Source organism: Miniopterus natalensis, chromosome 1 (genome assembly GCF_054644295.1).
Source record: "Miniopterus natalensis isolate mMinNat1 chromosome 1, mMinNat1.hap1, whole genome shotgun sequence".
NCBI lineage: Eukaryota > Metazoa > Chordata > Mammalia > Chiroptera > Miniopteridae > Miniopterus > Miniopterus natalensis.
This window is the reverse complement of record NC_142081.1, coordinates 19,902,697-19,920,274: the sequence shown is the minus strand read 5'-3', so window position 1 is coordinate 19,920,274 and position 17,578 is coordinate 19,902,697. Positions and strand designations below refer to the sequence as shown.

The window sequence follows — 17,578 nt, the reverse complement described above, 5'->3', positions numbered from 1 at the left end:
CGGAGAAACTAAGTCAAGAATCTTCCGGGGAGCGCGGTTTCGGAGCCCGCGCCGCGCCGCGGTGACGACATCCGTGTGCGCCCGGAGCCGAGCGTTGTCAGCCCCGGGTGGCGGGCGCCTGCGCAGTGGCTCCGAGCGGGCGGTTGCTTGTTGGTTGTTGTAGTAACGGGGGAAGCAGCCGTCCACGGCCGCCGTGAGCCAGGCTGGGGAAGCAAGAGGGAGGTAGGCGCCGAGCGCGGACCCCGCCTGCCCGCCCAGAGCCATGGGAAGATGAGACAGGTAAACGCCGGCGCCGGCGCGCTCCCCCAGCCGAGGGAGGTGCGCTCCCGGGTGTGGGCGGGCGGGGACCGCTGCACTTCCCTCAGAGTCCGGGAGCCGCAGTGGGTTTCCGGGCGCGCCGGGCTGAGCCTCTCCCTTCCCGCGGGGAGCATCTGCGGACCCAGCCGAGACTGGGGTGAGCCAGGGGTGGGGCTGAGGGGCTGATCCCTTTAGAGCGAGGGCGCTCCTCGGGCGAGTGTCCTTAATCTTATTCCGAATGCCCCGTCCTGCCTCTTCCCGCTCTGCAGGCAGCCTGGGACAGGTTGGCATCCCTTCCTGGTTGGAGGTTTTCATTGAAAGGACATGCCAACATTTGGGAAAGATCGAGAAATCCTATTGGGAATCCAAGGAAGAACGGCCTTGGAGGTGGTTAGATATTGCCCTTTCCGCTGAAGATCTGTAGGGATCAATATCGGGACGGCATTTTTGGTTCCTTTTATAATTTTATCGTATATGGGAATGCATAGCAAAATGGGGTTTGGAAAGATTCACATCAAGTGGTTATCTCAGAATTATGGGGTTATGGTCTTTAAATACTTTCATTTTCTTTATCTAATTTCTGTTCCTTTCTCGAATCCAACGAAGATATACTTTTACCCGATGGAAAAATTTAAAGTAAGGAATTGGAAATATCCTAATTTTAATGTCTGAGATTCAGGTCATAGTTTATGATTTTTAGCAAGGGAGAGTAATTTTTGAGTGTTTAGAAGGACCTTTCCCCCTCAGCTATTTATGACCTCAATTCAGGAGAATATGTTAATCTTTTGGTTCAGTAGTTGAATTTATGTGGAAACATGAGGGCATTTTCTGTGTGTTTGTCAGAGAGGCTAAGTAAATATTTGTAAGGATCTTAAATTTGGACTTTTTGCTTTTAACCCAGGTGAGGTTTTTCTAGCTAGTAATCTGTGTTTCAGGCAATTCTCCTCCTACCTCAGACTTGCCTAAAAGTTAAGTAAGTCTTTCCTTTTGGTGCATGTTAGATACTGTATATAAAAGAAAAATGAGAAACTTGAACTTAATAACCGTTCTTCAGATACATAGAAGACAGACAGTATGTTTGGGGGAGAAACGACTTGAGGGGCTATGTGAGGCACTGTGATAGAAGGTAAGCTTCTGGAGGATGGGCACCATTTAGGTAAATATTCATTTTCATTACTTGGAAGATCATCAGCAATAATCAGCAAATAGACCTTACATTGTGTTTCAGATCATTTGGCTTTCCTAACAGGTATCTGTGCCACCCAAATTGTTTGATCCAGTGAATCTGCAAAGAAAGGTCTCTGAGGCCCCCGTTTGCTGACTGCATGACAAACCCTAAAGGAAATGCCAATCGTGATGGCCCGGGACCTGGAGGAAACAGCATCATCCTCAGAGGATGAGGAGGTGGTAAGCCAAGAGTAAGTAATAGCCAGCCTGCTTTTGAACCTTTGCCTCTAGGATGGAAAATAGTTCTCTCTTACTCATATACATTCTTTTACCCAATACCCTTCCTTTGGTATTGGCTCCTGGTTTTAACTCCTATCCATGATCTGATTAAATCTCTTATTATTTGATTCTTATCTGAAATTAGATAAGGCTCTGGACTTGTGAGTGAACATTGGCTCTAGATGTTCCAGGTAGTAGCTCTTAGTAAACTCCTGATCAGAGCGCCTAGCATAGGGGGTTTTGAAATGTTTAGGTAGTGAAGAAAAGTAGGTCTTTAAACACTGTGATGTTGGTTATGTTACTTTCTCAAAAACCTTTGCATTGATAGAATGATGACGCTATAGAGAGGTAAGGTGACTTACCAGAGTAAGCGTAGGGCAGGACATTAGAATGCTTTAGCCTTTGCTATAACTGTTGGAGCAACATTGCTTTCCTGAGTTTTTTGTTTTTTTCTGAGTACTTTTGTGTAAGAGTCAAAGTTCTTGATGGCTGGATTCTCATGAATATAATAAAAATATAATAAAAATATAAATGCTAGTGGCAAGTGTAGCTGCTGTAGATGATGGTAAGGGCTTTAACTACTGTATTTCATTTAACCCGAAGATGTTATTCCACTTTATTAAACTTATCCTCACAAATACAAAAGTACTTCCTCAGGGACATGTAGAGAGTAAGTGATGAGTTGAGATTCAGGCCTGGTTTTACTGATTTTTTAAGTACTTTGCTATTTTGCCCCTTTTAACCTTATTACTTCACAGAGAACAAAGAGAAAAACCGACTTATAGTTAAGATTAGTTTTTAAGATTTTCTGTAAGTCCCCTTGGATATGTGCTATATAACCTGAAAAATGGGGATAATATCTCCCAAGCTATTTTTAGGAGTATGGTTAGGACCAAACAGAGTAATGTATATGAAATTACTTTGTAAATTATAAAGTGCTGTACACATATAAGGTATTGTTCTTACTTGCTTTAATATTGAAATTAAAGTGGACTTCTTATTATAAAGAGGAAGATTTTATTATTTAATAGTATAACTTGAAAAAATTATTGAAGCATTAATAAAGCTTCAAGGAAAGGCTTCTCTTCACTGTTAGGCTGTAGAAAGTAATAGAGATTTGACATTAAATGTGGGTCATTCTCATTCAGGATAATTAAATGGACAATTCCCTCTGGCCACTTTGCCTTTTTATGACTTCTTGCTTTCTGTGTGCTGCCTCGTACCCATTTCGCAAAATTTTAACTTCTGCTCCAAGCATCAATCTTTCCAATTTCAAGATCATTCTTTTACTCCATAAATATCTCTTCTTAGTGGGCCTGACAGGTTTTAGGTTGAACTGCATGGAATTGCCATTTTGGTAGGTCAAAAACAGTCAAATATTTACAATTTCAGATGATTCAACCTAGTATTTTAGTAGGTACTCAATAAATACTTGCTGACTGACTGATTAAATAAATGTATGATTTAGATCACGTTAGATCAGACATTCTTAACCCTTTTAATGTTGTGCATCCCTTGTCAGAATAACATTTTTAAGTACTTAAATAAAATACAGATTATTAAAAAACTGCCAATTACATTGAAATCCAGTTATCAAAAGTAAAAAGAAATTACTTGTGATACAGTAATTTGTGCTTTCTTATACATTATTTTGCTTTTTTTTGTTTTTTTCTTTGCTTTTTTTGTGTTTTCTTATACATTAAATAACAAGATCATTCATTTAAAACATGGGGAAGTTTTATTTTCTAAAGACAGCAGCATGAAGACTGTTTTGCTTAGTTTGTGTAAGATCATTACACTGTGGGGTGGTCTTTGATTCGCACTTAGAAGTGGGGAATACTGGGACCATCATACCTGTCTGGACTACCAACATGAGATGTCACTATTTGGTAGATTTGGGGAGAGATGCTAAATCATCATCCAGCTTCTTCACACCAGATAAGGAAGACTGTGATAACAGGTGACCTAGTGGCAAGTTTAGTAACTAACACAACTGAGTAGTTGTAAATGTAAATGTAAATGTTGTTTTAATATACTGACATCAACTGTAAAGTGGTATAAAAAAAATCTGATTTCAGATAATGCTAATAGTGCTATGTTTTGCTGCCTATATTTATAATTGGGAAATGTTAAATTTCTAGTAGAAATTAGTGAAAATAAAGGTACAGTATCCCCTCCCCCACTGTCCCTGTTCCCCAGTCCAAATTCATGGACCTTTTACTCTCCTGTCTTTATTTTTTGTTTTGCTCTCCTTTCTTTCACACTCTCACTATTGATTTTTTTACTATTAATGTTGCTCTGTCAGCTCATGTCTTGTTTTATACATTAGGAATCTTAAGTCAATCTTGTTCACACTTACAGCAATACGCTTACATTTAAAAAGTTTTTGGAAGTTAGGAGGCCTTAAGTTATCTAAGGAAGTTGATTTGATCCAGAGATGCACATCCATGGACATCTGTTAGATCTGCTCAGATTCCTAGGCTGTATTAAAGCATTTAATGCCTTGTAATCTGGAATTTAGGACTAGAAACTGTCCACGCAGTCCTTGTTTTGCATGGCATTATTTCATATGGTAAATGTAAAGGGGGCTCTTTTTCTAAATTTTGCTTGGGGATCCCAAATACAAATTTATATATAGATGTGGAAACTTTCATAAAAGGATTTGATGTTTCTTTTGCCACTGAAAAAATAGTGACTTTAATTTCTATAATAAAAGCTGGATCTATATCATTTGAAAAGATCACCAACATTTACATGGAAAAAATAAAAGATAATCAGCAAGTGATTGTACAGTGAGTGCTACAGGAGTTCAGAGAAAGAAGGCATCACTGAGGGATGGAGGAGCTGGGCAAGGCTCCAGGGAGTTGGTGAGGTGAGCCAGGCCTTGGAGAGCGGGATTAAAGGAAGAGAGTAGGGAAGGCATTTTCAGCAGGGGCACTGCTATTAGTAAGGAATGGGAGCTTTGAGTTATGTAGGCTGCATCCCAAGAGTGAATAATAATCTATTCTTCATGAAATTGCTTCTTAAAATCCAGAATGTTCTTAGGCTTTTAATAAAGTCAACCATAAAATTGGTCTACTTTGGTAATTAATCATTCAAATACTTTGTTTTTTTCATGCCTATAAAGCACATTTTAAACAATATTTACCAGTTTCTGATGGGAAAGAAAATTTAAGGTCCTAATTTTAATTTCCTAATCATTTAGAATCTTTTCCCTTTAGTACCACCTGGTGGGAGCATGATATTAATGGCAATTTAGCATCTGCCTTAATTATGTTTTAGTTGACCTTATTGAATTAATAATTTGTCTACTACCTCTTTTATCTTTTTATAGGTTGTAAGTGAAAAGATTTCTCCGTCAGGGATTTGGCTTTTCACAGATAGTATAGTTATGGCCTTGGCTCTTCTCAGCTGTGTGTCTGTTGTTTGTGTTCTGACTCTTGTCAGTCTTATTGCAGTAATCCATTGTGTGTAAGTGATAAGGCACTGTGGTGCCAGTTTGTAGCTAGTGCTAAATTGACAAGGAACTTTGGATAGTTTCTAGAGTTTCTATTCAAGACTTTGTAGTTTTAGGCTGCCCATTTTTCCCACTATCCTTTGACTTAGCAATATAATGGAAAAATTAAAGTTGGAAGAGATCACAGGAATAATCTGGCCCCAAGCCCATGTCTTACAGATTTTTAAGATTAAGGTGTTAAGCGAGCAAAACAAAAAAATCCTTCCTGCTAAGAAATGCACCCTGTAAACACCATTTCTCACAAGTGGGCACTATCACCCAGGTCAAAGAGCAAGAACAGTAAACGTCTACATTCCATTTCTAGAAAACAGGAAATGAATTAGGTATGGTCTCTGCTTTCCTCACTAAAAGGCTTTTGGCAGCTCATCCCAAGTCTAAAGGCTGCCTTACTTCTAAAATTGGTAGTCTGGCAGTTTGTTCAAACTGTTGGTCTTTTAAACTTGGCTTGGGAGGGTCTGACTTGGCCTTGAGATTTGTGGTACGGCCTTTGTTAAGAGTGTGGTCATTGAGTTTTTGAGAGCAGACTGAATCTTGGCTCAGTGGATCATATTTTATTTAAGAAATAGATTAGTTTAGGTTCCCAAAGAGTTGAGTTTAAGTTGTTCCATATACAGAACATCACTGAAATTTGATTAGGGTGATGGAGGGATGGAAAGAGCACAGACATTTGGGTTCATATATGTTTCCTTTACTCAACCAGCTGTATGACTTTGGGCAAATTACTTAACCTCTCTGAACACCTTTTCCTCAGTTCATAGTTGGGGCCAAGAGGATTCAGTGAGATAATGTGAAAGCTCTTAGTTTAATTCCTGGCACATAGGAAGTACTCAGGTCATTTCTTTCCTGTTCTACCTTCTGGCATTAAGGGGGTTAAAGATTCCTAATCTGTGAGTCAGTATACATTTAAAATTGATTAAACAGATTTCCTGAGGCTAAGGAAGAGAATAAAGTCAGAGGTCCTCCTCTGGAGGAAAATATCTATTGTTTCATTTAGTAAGGTTTTATTTAAAATACGTGGTTTTAATTGGGGTACTGGTATTAATTTAGGGTTCCTAGCTCAGAATCTTAGGATGGGTCATCAAATTGACTTTAAAAAGGACTATAGGGTTTCAAAGGAGTATATAAATTATTGTGAATATATTTGTTGGGATTCTTTATGTGTGCTGGGGACTAAAACATAATTGTCCTAAAAATAAAGAGACTCCATTAACTGGTATTTAGGGAAGACTTGATTCTGCAGCTCTAAGTATTGCTCTCATTCTTCCGGTCAGGCTCCCACGGACTTCCTTTTTTACCAGCATGTTAAGGTCACACTCTCCTGTCAAGGTCACAAAATGACAGTAGCACTTCCAGCCCTCTCAGTCTCTTACACCTTCAAGGAGAAGAGAGACCATCTCTTCAGAAGCTGCTAGTAGAGAAAGAAAGCATTGCTTTCTCAGAGGGTCTCACAGCAGTCGCCTGACCCTCGCTGGCTCCAGTTGGCTTATGTGTTCGTCCCTGAAGCAGCCACTGCAATTGGGAGATAGAATGCCCTGACTGGCTGAAACCATTCAGGGCTCACCCCTGGATCAGGGATAGAATTCATCTTAAGCCACATGGCTAAAAATGGAAGATGAATGGTTTCCCGTAGGACATTTAGGGTTCTTGTTTTATAAAGAGGGGGAAAGGTATTAAGCAGCCAGCCACAGTGATTGGCTTCAGCAGTTAATTCAGATTTTGAGTTGTAAATTAATAAAGACTTTTGTTATGGTTTTAGGGATCATCCATGTATTATGTGGACTGGAGGCTGCAGGAGAATTCCAGTTTTGGTGTTCCATGCTGAGGCAATTCTGACCAAGGACAACAATATTCGAGTAATTGGAGGTGAGTATGACTTCCCCAAAGAAGGCAGGGCTGGGGCATGGCCCCAGCAACCTTGTCTTGCAGAAATTGATAACACGTATAGATAGGGAAATGGCCTTGGCATGAGAAGACTGTTAGTTTGTTATACTTGAAAGGATTATTTATGATTTCTTGACTTGTTTTCTGCATATTAATTTTTTCCCCTTTTTGAATTTTTTTCAGAATTATGTATACATGTGCTTATTTTATTTTATTGTGGTAAAATACACCAAACAAAATTTACTATTTTAACCATTTTAGAGTGTACAATTCAGTGGCATTTAGTACCTTTACAATGTTGTGCAGCTATCACCACTATCTAGTTCCAGAACATTTTCATCACTCCAAAGGTAAACCCTGTACCCATTAAATAGTTACTACCCAGCCCCTGGTAGCCCCTGACCTACTTTCTGTTTCTGTGGATTTGCCTCTTCTGGATATTTTATATAAATGGACTCATATAATATGTGGTCCTTTTGTGTCTGGCTTTTTTCACTTAGCATAATGTTTTTAAGGTTCATTCATGTTGTACAAGTATCAGTGCTTCATTCCTTTTGTGGCTGAATAATAGCCCATGTATGCACGTACCACATTTGTTTATTCGTTCATCAGTTGATGAATGATGGTTTCTACCTTTCGGCTATCGCAAATAGTGCAGCTGTGGGCATTCAGATGTACAAGTTTTTCTTTGAACACCAGTTTTCAATTCTTTTGGGTATATACTTAGGAATGGAATTGCTAGGTAGTTCTATGTTTAACTTATTATGGAACTGCCAGAGTGTTTTCCACAGTGATTGCGCCGTTTTACATTTCTATCAACATTTAGTTTCTGTTTTTTAGATGATAGCTATACTAGTGGGTGTGAAGTGGTATCTTACTGTGGGTTTGATTTGGATTTTCCTAATGACCAGTGACATAGAGCATTTTTTTCATGTACTTGTTGGTCATTTGTATATCTTCCTTGGAGAAATGTCTATTCAAGGCCTTTGCTTATTTTTTAATTGGGTTGCTTGTCTTTTTGTTGTTGAGATAAGAATTCTTTATACATTCTGGGTATTAGACTCTCATCAGAAATATGACTTACAAATATTTTTTCCCTGTTCTGTGGTTTGTCTTTTACTCTCTTGATAGTGTTTTTTCATGAGCCAAAGGTTTGCATTTTGATGATTTCTAATTTATTTTTTTCTTTTGTTGCTTATGTTTTTGGTTTCATACTAATGAAACCATTGCCTAATCCAAGGTCATGATCCCTATGTTTTATTCTAAGAGTTTTATAGGCTAAGCTTATATATTGAATATGAGCTAAATGGCTTTCGATCCATTTTGAATTAATTTTTTTACACAGCACGAGGTAAGGTCTGTCTTCATTCCTTTGGCTGTGTATGTCTAGTTGTCCTAGCATAATTGGTTGAAGAGACTATTCTTTCTCTGTTGAATACTCTTTGCACTATTGTTGAAAATCAGTTGGCTGTAGGTGTTTCAGTTTATTTCTGGACTCTTAATATTCCATTGATTTGTATGTTTATCCTTATGCCAGTACCATATCAGTTTATTTTATTTTATTTATTTTAAATTTTTTAATAATATACCTTTATTGATTTCAGAGAGAGGAAAGGAGAGGGAGAGAGAGATAGAAACATCAATGATGAGAGAGTCATTGATCGGCTGCCTCCTGCATGCCCCCGACTGGGGATCGAGCCCGCAACCTGGGCATGTGCCCTGACCAGGAATCGAACCCTGATCGCCTGGATCCTAGGTCGATGCTCAACTGCTGAGCCACGCCGGCCAGGCAGTACCATATCATTTTAATTACTGTACCTTTGTATTAAGTTTTGAAATTGGGAAATACGAATTCTTTAACTTTGTTCTTCTGTTTCAATATTTTTTTTTGGCTATTCAGAGTCTCTTGCAATTCCATATGAATTTTGGGATAAAACTTTTTAATATCTGCAAAAAGGCCATTGGGATTTTGATAGGGAATGCGTTGTGTCTACAAATTGCTATTGGGAGTATCGCTATTTTATTTTATTTTTTTATTTTTATTTTTTTAAAATATATTTTTATTGACTTCAGAGAGAGGAAAGGAGAGGGAGAGAGAGATAGAAACATCAATGATGAGAGAGTCATTGATCGAGCCCGCAACCCGGGCATGTGCCCTAACCGGGAATCAAACCGCTATCACCTGGATCCTAGGTTGACGCTCAGCCACTGAGCCACGCCTGGCCGGGCGGGAGTATCGCTATTTTAATGTTAAGTTTTCCAGTCCATGAACAGGGAATGTCTTTCCATTTATTTAGATCTTTTTAAATTTCTTTCAGCAGTGTTTTATAGTTTTCAGTGTACAAGTCTTATACCTCCTTGGTTAAATTTATTCCTAAATATTTTATTTTATTTTTTGATACTATTATAAATGGAAGTGTTTTCTTAATTTTGTTTTTGGGTTGTTAATTGCCAGTATGTAGAAATACAATTGATTTTTGTATATTGATCTTATATCCTGAAACCTTGCTGAACTCACTTACTTGCTCTAATCGTTTTTTTCTGTGTTTGTGGCAGGAGTTCTTTCGGATTGTCTATATACAAGATCATGTCACCTGCAAACAGATCATTTTGCTTCTTTTACAACTTAGATGCCTTTTGTTTCTTTTCCTTGCCTAATTGCTCAGACTAGAACTTTCAATACAATGTTGAGTAGTAGAGGTGAAAGGTGGGCATCTTTGTCTTGTTCCTGATCTTACGGGGAAGGCCTTCCAGTCTTTTAATGTTGAGTATGATGTTAGCTGTGGGTTTTTCTAAATACCCTTTATCATGTTGAGGAAGTCCCATATCATACAAGGGTATTGGATTTTGTAAAATGCTATATATATATATATATTTTATTGATTTCAGAGAGAGATAGAAACATCAATGATGAGAGAGTCATTGATTGGCTGCCTCCTGCACGCCCCCCACTGGGGATCGAGCCTGCAGCTGGGCATGTACCCTGACCAGGAGTTAAACCTCGATCTCCTGGATCATAGGTTGATGCTTAACTGCTGAACCATGCAGGCCAGGTGAATATGCTTTTTCTACATCAATTAAGACGATTCTCTTTTATTTCCTTCATTCCCTTAATCTTTTGGATTACATTGACTTTTGTATGTTGAACCACCCTTGCATTCTTCATGGTGTGTAATCCTTTTAATATGCTGCTGGATTTGGTTTGCTAGTATTCTGTTGAGAATTTTTACATCTGTATTTATAAGGGATATTGGTCTGCAGTTTTCTTGTGATGCCTTCATCTGACTTTGGTATCAGGGTAATACTGGCCTCATAGAATGAGTTCCCTCCTCCTCATTGGAAGAGTTTAAGGATTGGTGTTAATTGTTTAAATGTTTTTAGAAAAAATGTTTTTATTGAATTTTTAGAGAGAGAGGAAAGGAGAGGGAGAGAAACATGGAAGTGAGAGTGGAATATTGATTGGCTTCCTCCTGCACCTCCCCTACTGGGGATCGAGCTGAAACCTGGGCATGTGCCTTTACTGGGAACTGAACCAGAAACCTTTTGGTGCACTGGACGTGACACCCAACCAACTGAGCCACATTGGCCAAGGCAGTTCTTTAGATGTTGATAAAATTCACCGTGAAGCCATCTTAACTCATTTCATTGTTAGTAAAGTGGAGATAATAGCTATTTTGCAGACATGTGAAAAATAAATGTTATTTAATGTTTTGCACATAGTATGCACTCAAAACTTACTCCACTTGTTTGAATAGGATCTGCTGTACTTTGAAATTACTTTGAGGTCTGTCCTTGCCTTAATAAGCCAGGAGTTTAGAAGACGGTGGGATTTGAATCTTCCTCTCCCCCTCGGGGTCCTTGTGTTCTAATCCTCTCAGCAAGTTGCTAGGTTACCGCTTAAAGGGACATGGCTCATGTATATTCTCTGAATCCTGAGCAACTAAAGATTTGCTAACATTTGCTGAGAAGCTCCCTCAAAATCAAAATATGACGTGAATCAAAACGTCAGATATGGGTTTGAAAACAACAGAAGTAAGTAATTCCCCCCTCCAAGCACTTTTTTGGATGTGCTTGTCACATAATTTAATCTCTGTATTTCATGGCAGTGGGCAGACCTTCCTTTTTAGAATACCTAACATTTATTGGAAATTAGCACCCTCAATGTAAGTTTTCCATTATTCAAGCAATTGCTACTTTCTAGAACCTCAAGCCTTTGGGTCTTTTGTGTGTTTTTTTAACACATTCCTGTGATAAAGAAAATGCCACTAAGCCTTTTTGTCAAGCTCTGTTTTTGAATTTCCTGTATCTTCCCAATTCCTTGAGGTTTAATATTTTTTTCACCATCTGTGTGTGAAGAACAATTTAAATGACATTTACAGTTGCTGCCTCAGATTTCTGAATTGTTAGACACTCTTGGTTTGTTTTGTTTTTCTTTTTTCCGTTTTGCTCTCCTAAATACCTGACATAGATCTGCTGGGATCATAATCCTGTGGTTAAATCCTCTTGAAAAGTGTATCTGGGGCATTAGTTATCTTCTGTTGATCTTATGCTAGATGCCAACCTTGTTTGTTGTTTTTTTGTTATCTAGTAAGTATTTCATTGCATTCGCTGTTAATATTTTTGGTACTATATGATTTCATATGCTTTGTTAAATATTCTAGGAACATATTTTTTTTCTCACTGTATCTTTTCCCCCCTAAAATTGTATATACTTTGAACATGGAACTGGGATTTCATTTTAGAGAGAACAGATATTTTCAGTTTAAAGTTATCTTTTTCTAGAATGAAGCATCATTTTATAATTTGCCTCTGAATGTATCAGTCTCATAAGTTTGCATTTGTATAGACTGTCACCCAATTGAAATATGGTGTAAGCTACATATGTAAATTTTCCATTGGCCTCATTAAAAAAAGTAAACAGAAATAGGTGAAATTAGTCTTAATAATATATTTTATTTAACCCAAAATATCATTTCTACATTTACTCAATATAAAAAAAAAATTGAGATATTTTACATCCAGTATGTATTTTACACTTATAGCACATCTCATATGGTGTAAAATTTTTATTGGGAGTATTTGATCTGTATTTATATCCCATAAATGTTATAGTTGAAAAATAAATTTATATGCTCAAGTTATCCAGACAAATTTTCCAACTAAATTGAGTATCAGTATTTAAATTTAAATTAATTAAATTTAAATAAAATAATCAGTTATTCTCTCACACTAGTTAAGTGCTCAGTGGTTCCATGTGGCTAGTAACTACCATGTTCAACAGTGCAGTTGTAATTTTCTGACAGTAGGGCAAGCTACACTATGTTGCCTTTGAAAGGGGTTACTCTTTTTTTGTTTTTAATCCTCACCAGAGGGTATTTTTTCCATTGCTTTCCAGAGAGTGGAAAGGAGGAGGGGGGAGAGAGAGAGAGGGAAACATCGATGTGAGACAGACACATCAATTGGTTGCCTCCTGCATGAGCCCTGGTGGGACTGAGCCTGCAACTGAGGTATGTGTCCTTGGCCAGAATCGAACCGCAGACCCTTCAGTCCTCGGGCCAAAACTCTAACCACTGAGCCAAACCAGCTAGGGCTGAGGTCACTCTTGTATTCTAAAAGTCAGAAACTTCAGTTTTATCTTTATCTAGTTTCTTATGCTATTTGTTTGTTTGTTTGTTCAACATATTACAGTTGTCCCTTTTTCTCCCCAATGACCCATTCCATCCCACCCTACCCCCTCCCCAGTCCCTCTCTACACCATTGTCCATGTCCTTGGGTTGTGTATCTCATGCTGTTTTTGACCAGACCCCTTAGGGCACTTCACCATTCCCTAAGTGCTTCAGTGCTGACAGATCATTTCTTGTTTTTATTTGCTCTGCCTACAGTCAGTCTGGAACTTGCCAGGGGTCTTAGCACTTTAGGTCGCCTCCTGAGATGCATGTAAGTGGTTGGAGAAGAGGCAATTCTACAGGCTCACGGTGGAATTAATGCAGTGGGTTCAGAGGCTCCAATACTGGATGTTTGGCAGTTTGCTAATCGTCAAGGAGGGACATGCCCTGCGTCTTGTTTTTATATTGAAGAAAACATGGGCAAGGTAGTTCTTTCTTGGGCAGTTGGGCAGGTTCAGTTTACACTTACAAGTCTCCATGTGACTTGCCAGGGAAGAGAGTGCCTAGAGTTGCCAGGTTTTTCAAGAGAAGCCCAGGAATCTAGATTGTTATATGAATTGTTACAACTTTAAAAGGTTGGTAGCTAATTCAATTTACATTTAAGACACCATAAGGAATGAACAAACCATGTCTGTAGGCCGGATTTGGCTCTTGGGTCACGGATTTATAACGTCTGGTCGAACATGTACTGGTAATCAGTGTTATTGGTCACAGGGCCGTTGGACACAGAACATGAACTTGAGTTAAAATCGCCAGCAGTCACAGCTGCTTTATATCAGTCCACCCTGCCTTTCTTGCACTCTCCTTTTGGAACATGTTCAATGTATCTGAGTTGGGTTATAGGTAGTAGGTATGGATTAAAAGGAGTTGGTCCCTGCCTACTACTTACATACTGTGAGAATCAGGTTTGCCACTGAGTGCTGTGATAATTTCATTTTATTCTATATTAGAAGTAGGAGAAAGTATTAATAGTATTTTTATTTTTGTATTGGCTATATAAAATATATAATTTACTATGTATGATACTGTGTATTAATAGCTGCTTTATTATGTGTTTACTCCTTTACTATATAAAATTTTTTATTACATATCAACAAGTATTCTAAAAGCTTTACATGTATTAACTGATTTAGTGCTTTCAATTACCCTACAAGGAAAGAGTCTTTGTTATCAGCCCCATTTTACAGGTGAGAAAATTGAGCGTAGAAAATGAAGGCACTTACTCAAGATGACAGCCAGGAGGTAATAGAGCCAGGACTGTAAGCCTTATAGTTCAGTTCCAAAGACATACTCTTTTTCTTATTATTTCCCCATCTCCAGTCCCCATGTAATCATTGTCTATTTTTCTACACATTTTACTGATCATCACCTTCCCTGTGGCCTGGTTCTGTGAGGCAAGCACTGCAGAACAGGAACAGAATCTGGTTTCTAGCAGTTGATGTTTGGCTTTTTGCGAGTATAAAAATGGAGATGTCAGTGATCACAGTTATCATAATGAAAAGACCTAATATTCTTTCATTTTTCTAAGTTTTAAGAATAAAACAGTGAACACATGTATATTCTTTCCATAGATTCACCAATTATTAATATTTTGCTGCATTTGTTTTTCTCTCCCCACTCCCCACCATTTGAGGATTAGTTCAGATGCTTCATGCCTAAATACTTGATTCAGTATGTATCTTCTAAGAACAAGGGCAATATGCAGTCCTTAAAAAAAAATTGTTCTGTAGAATTCTTAGCTAATGTTTTCAAGCAATTTGTAGTGGTGCATAGAAAGAGATTGAATTTAATGGGCCACAGTAAATGTTAGTCCTTGGGGATATAGAAATTTCACATGATTACAGACTTTCCTCTTAGACAGGGGTCACCAGCACAGAATGCTTGCAGGTGCCAGGCAGGAAATATGAATGAGTGCAGCAGGCCAGGTGGGGATTATGCCGAACTGGACAGTGCGGGCCTGTCCTGGAGGAAGTACTTGTACTTCTTTAGTTGATCCTTGCCATGCCAGAGAGAGAGCACAGGGGTTTCAAGAGAAGCCCAGAAATCTAGATTTTTATATGAATTCCTACAATTTTAAAAGGTTAGCAATTCAATTTTATTTTTAAAGCACAATGAGGAATGAACAAACTATGTCTGCAGGTTGGTTTTGGCCCTCAGGTCATCAGTTTATGACCCCTGGTCTAAGATATACTGGTAACCAGAAGTATTGTACACAGAGTGCTGTCTAGAGCAGGGGTTTAACCTTTTTGGTGCAATGGATCCTAATGAGTCTCTTCTCAGAATAATGTTTGGTGGTTGTTTTTAAATCAGAATAATGTTTTTTAAGTGAATAAAAAAGTCACATATGACTGCAAAGAAAATCCATTGTATTGAAATATTATAGAAATATTTTTAAAAACCCAAATTTGTGGTACACATGCCTTTTTATTAGTGCATTACATAATGATCTGTTAACCTGCATACTTTTAAATACTGTGAGAATAAGTGGTATTTTGAGATAACTGTAACAACTGTAAAATAACATTAAAATACTTGATCTCTACTGGTGGCAGAGTCGCAGGTACTTCTAATACTACTCTGCTTTGTTGCCTACATTCCTAATTGAGGGTACTGTTAAATTTCAACTAGAAATTGGTGAAAACGAAGATGTCATTTCCCCCATACATATTTGGTAATCCCCAACAAATTTCAGATTAAAAACCCTTGGTCCAAAATATCTGCATCCCCTACTTTTAGTAGCATAAGGATAGCAGTATAATGTTATCAAGTGTAATTAAGCATGTTACCCTTTTACAGTTTATTTCTGTCTCTACAGTTAACATTCTGGTTACTGAACTTTATTCTGTGTTTTTCTCTAGAACGTTATCATTTGTCTTACAAGATTGTGCGAACAGACAGTCGCCTGGTACGCAGCATTCTGACAGCCCATGGATTTCATGAAGTAAGCTCATCTTGACTACTCACCTGATCTGATCAAAAGCTGAAAATCCTAGCCTCCTGACTGTTACATGGAAAACATTTCCACAATTAAAAAAAAAATTCTTGCTATGTTTTTAGGCGTAAGCTAGAGTTGCCCATAGGAATTGTTTGTGACCCAACTAATATTCTTTGATTGCAAGCAACAGAAACAGACTCTAACTTAAACCAAAATGGATTTGTAGGAAAAGTGTACACAAGATTGCTAGCAGAATCAGAGGAAAAGCTGAAAAGGCAGGCCTTTGGAAGAAGAGAGACAGGACAGCCCCAGGGATCTGGGACAGGAATCTTCAGGACCATTTCCTGAAGGCACTGCCATGGAAGTGACTCATCTTCATTCATTGCCCTTGTGCCTTTTTTCACTCAATAATCACATTCCGGAGATAGAATGACTGGCCCAGCTTGGGTTATGGTTTCACTCCCTGGGGCAATGCGGGGACAGGTGATTGGCAGGTCCTTTAAAACCAAAGAGTATGTTATTCCCAAAGAAATTTGGGAAAATTGGGATGTTGACATCCAAAGGGGCAGGCAAAAATGCTGGACAGACTTCCACTGTAGAGATTTTGAGACAACTGATCAAGGTCTGGTTGCTAGCTCCTTATTCTACGTTGAAGTCTGAAGTAGACATTTTGAAGTTCTGATACCAGTTTATATCCTATCTTGTTGCTGTTTTATCTCCAGGGCTTAATATGCTACCTGTCACATCATAGACACAGAAAATATAATTGTCGAATGAATGGACAAATAAATTCTTATGAATGAATGAATGAATGAATGAATGAATGGATTCTAAGTTGGTTTGCTACTATAAGTTTTTATTTCTGATCAGTATGTTATACTCAGCATCGGCAAGAACAAAAGGGCACTCCAAACAGGGAGTTTTGGGGTTGGGCCCTCTCTTCATACTTTGATATGCAAGAATATTAAGAGACATTGTGGACTTCTGTAGAAGGATTACTTTATTCTACTTTTTGTGTCTGGGATTTTCCCAAGTCTCCTATTCTTTAAATTTGATTATCTTCATGTTGTGTGTATTCAAGTTTTGTCTTGCTAGGCTTACATACTAACTGGGCCACCCTCATGAGTATTCCGTGGATGAAAATCTCTATTGCCTTTTCTGCCATGGCTCTTCCTGGAGAGGGGTTATCGTTGATGTTTTTTATCTTGTCTTTTTATCTGCCCTCAGGTTCACCCAAGCAGCACTGACTATAACCTAATGTGGACAGGATCCCACCTGAAGCCCTTCTTACTTCGCACCCTCTCTGAAGCACAAAAGGTTAATCACTTTCCCAGGTAATGCTCTTGTAGCTACTTTGCTCCACTTAAAGTTACCTGACATTATCATAGATTTAAATGTAAAACCTAAAACCGTATAACTTCCAGAAGAAAACAGAGGAGAAAATCTTTATGACCTTGGATTAAGTAAAGATTTCTTAGAGGTAATATAAGTACAACCCATGCCCTTGGCCAGGTAGATCAGTTGGTTGGAGTGTCGTCCTATACACCAAAATGTTGGTTTGATTGCCAATCGGGGCACATACCTAGGTTGTGGTTCGATCTGCACAGGAGGCAGTCAGTCATTGTTTCTCTCTCACATCGAGGTTTTTCTCTCTCTTCCTGTCCCTTCCTCTCTCTTTAAAGTCAGTAAAAAGATATATCCTCTGGTGAGGATTAAAAAATAAATAAATTAAATAAATAAATAAATAAATAAATACCTGTACACAAGTGCTTATAGTGACTTTATTCATGATCTTAAAAAACTGGAAACTGCTCATATGTCCTTCCACTGGTGAAT

The 17,578-nt window shown here is 38.2% G+C and overlaps 1 protein-coding gene across 1 annotated transcript in view; it reads left to right on the top strand.

The window, feature by feature from the left end:
• The first annotated feature begins 205 nt into the window (after nucleotides 1–205).
• TTLL5 (tubulin tyrosine ligase like 5) overlaps nucleotides 206–17,578 on the top strand; it is a 195,129-nt gene continuing 177,756 nt past the window's right edge. The window contains exons 1-5 of the mRNA XM_087818959.1: nucleotides 206–279; nucleotides 1,547–1,715; nucleotides 7,017–7,123; nucleotides 15,666–15,748; nucleotides 16,970–17,076. Of these exons, the coding sequence (XP_087675085.1) occupies nucleotides 1,642–1,715; nucleotides 7,017–7,123; nucleotides 15,666–15,748; nucleotides 16,970–17,076 (371 nt within the window). The 5' untranslated portion in view covers nucleotides 206–279; nucleotides 1,547–1,641. The remainder of the gene's footprint in view (nucleotides 280–1,546; nucleotides 1,716–7,016; nucleotides 7,124–15,665; nucleotides 15,749–16,969; nucleotides 17,077–17,578) is intronic.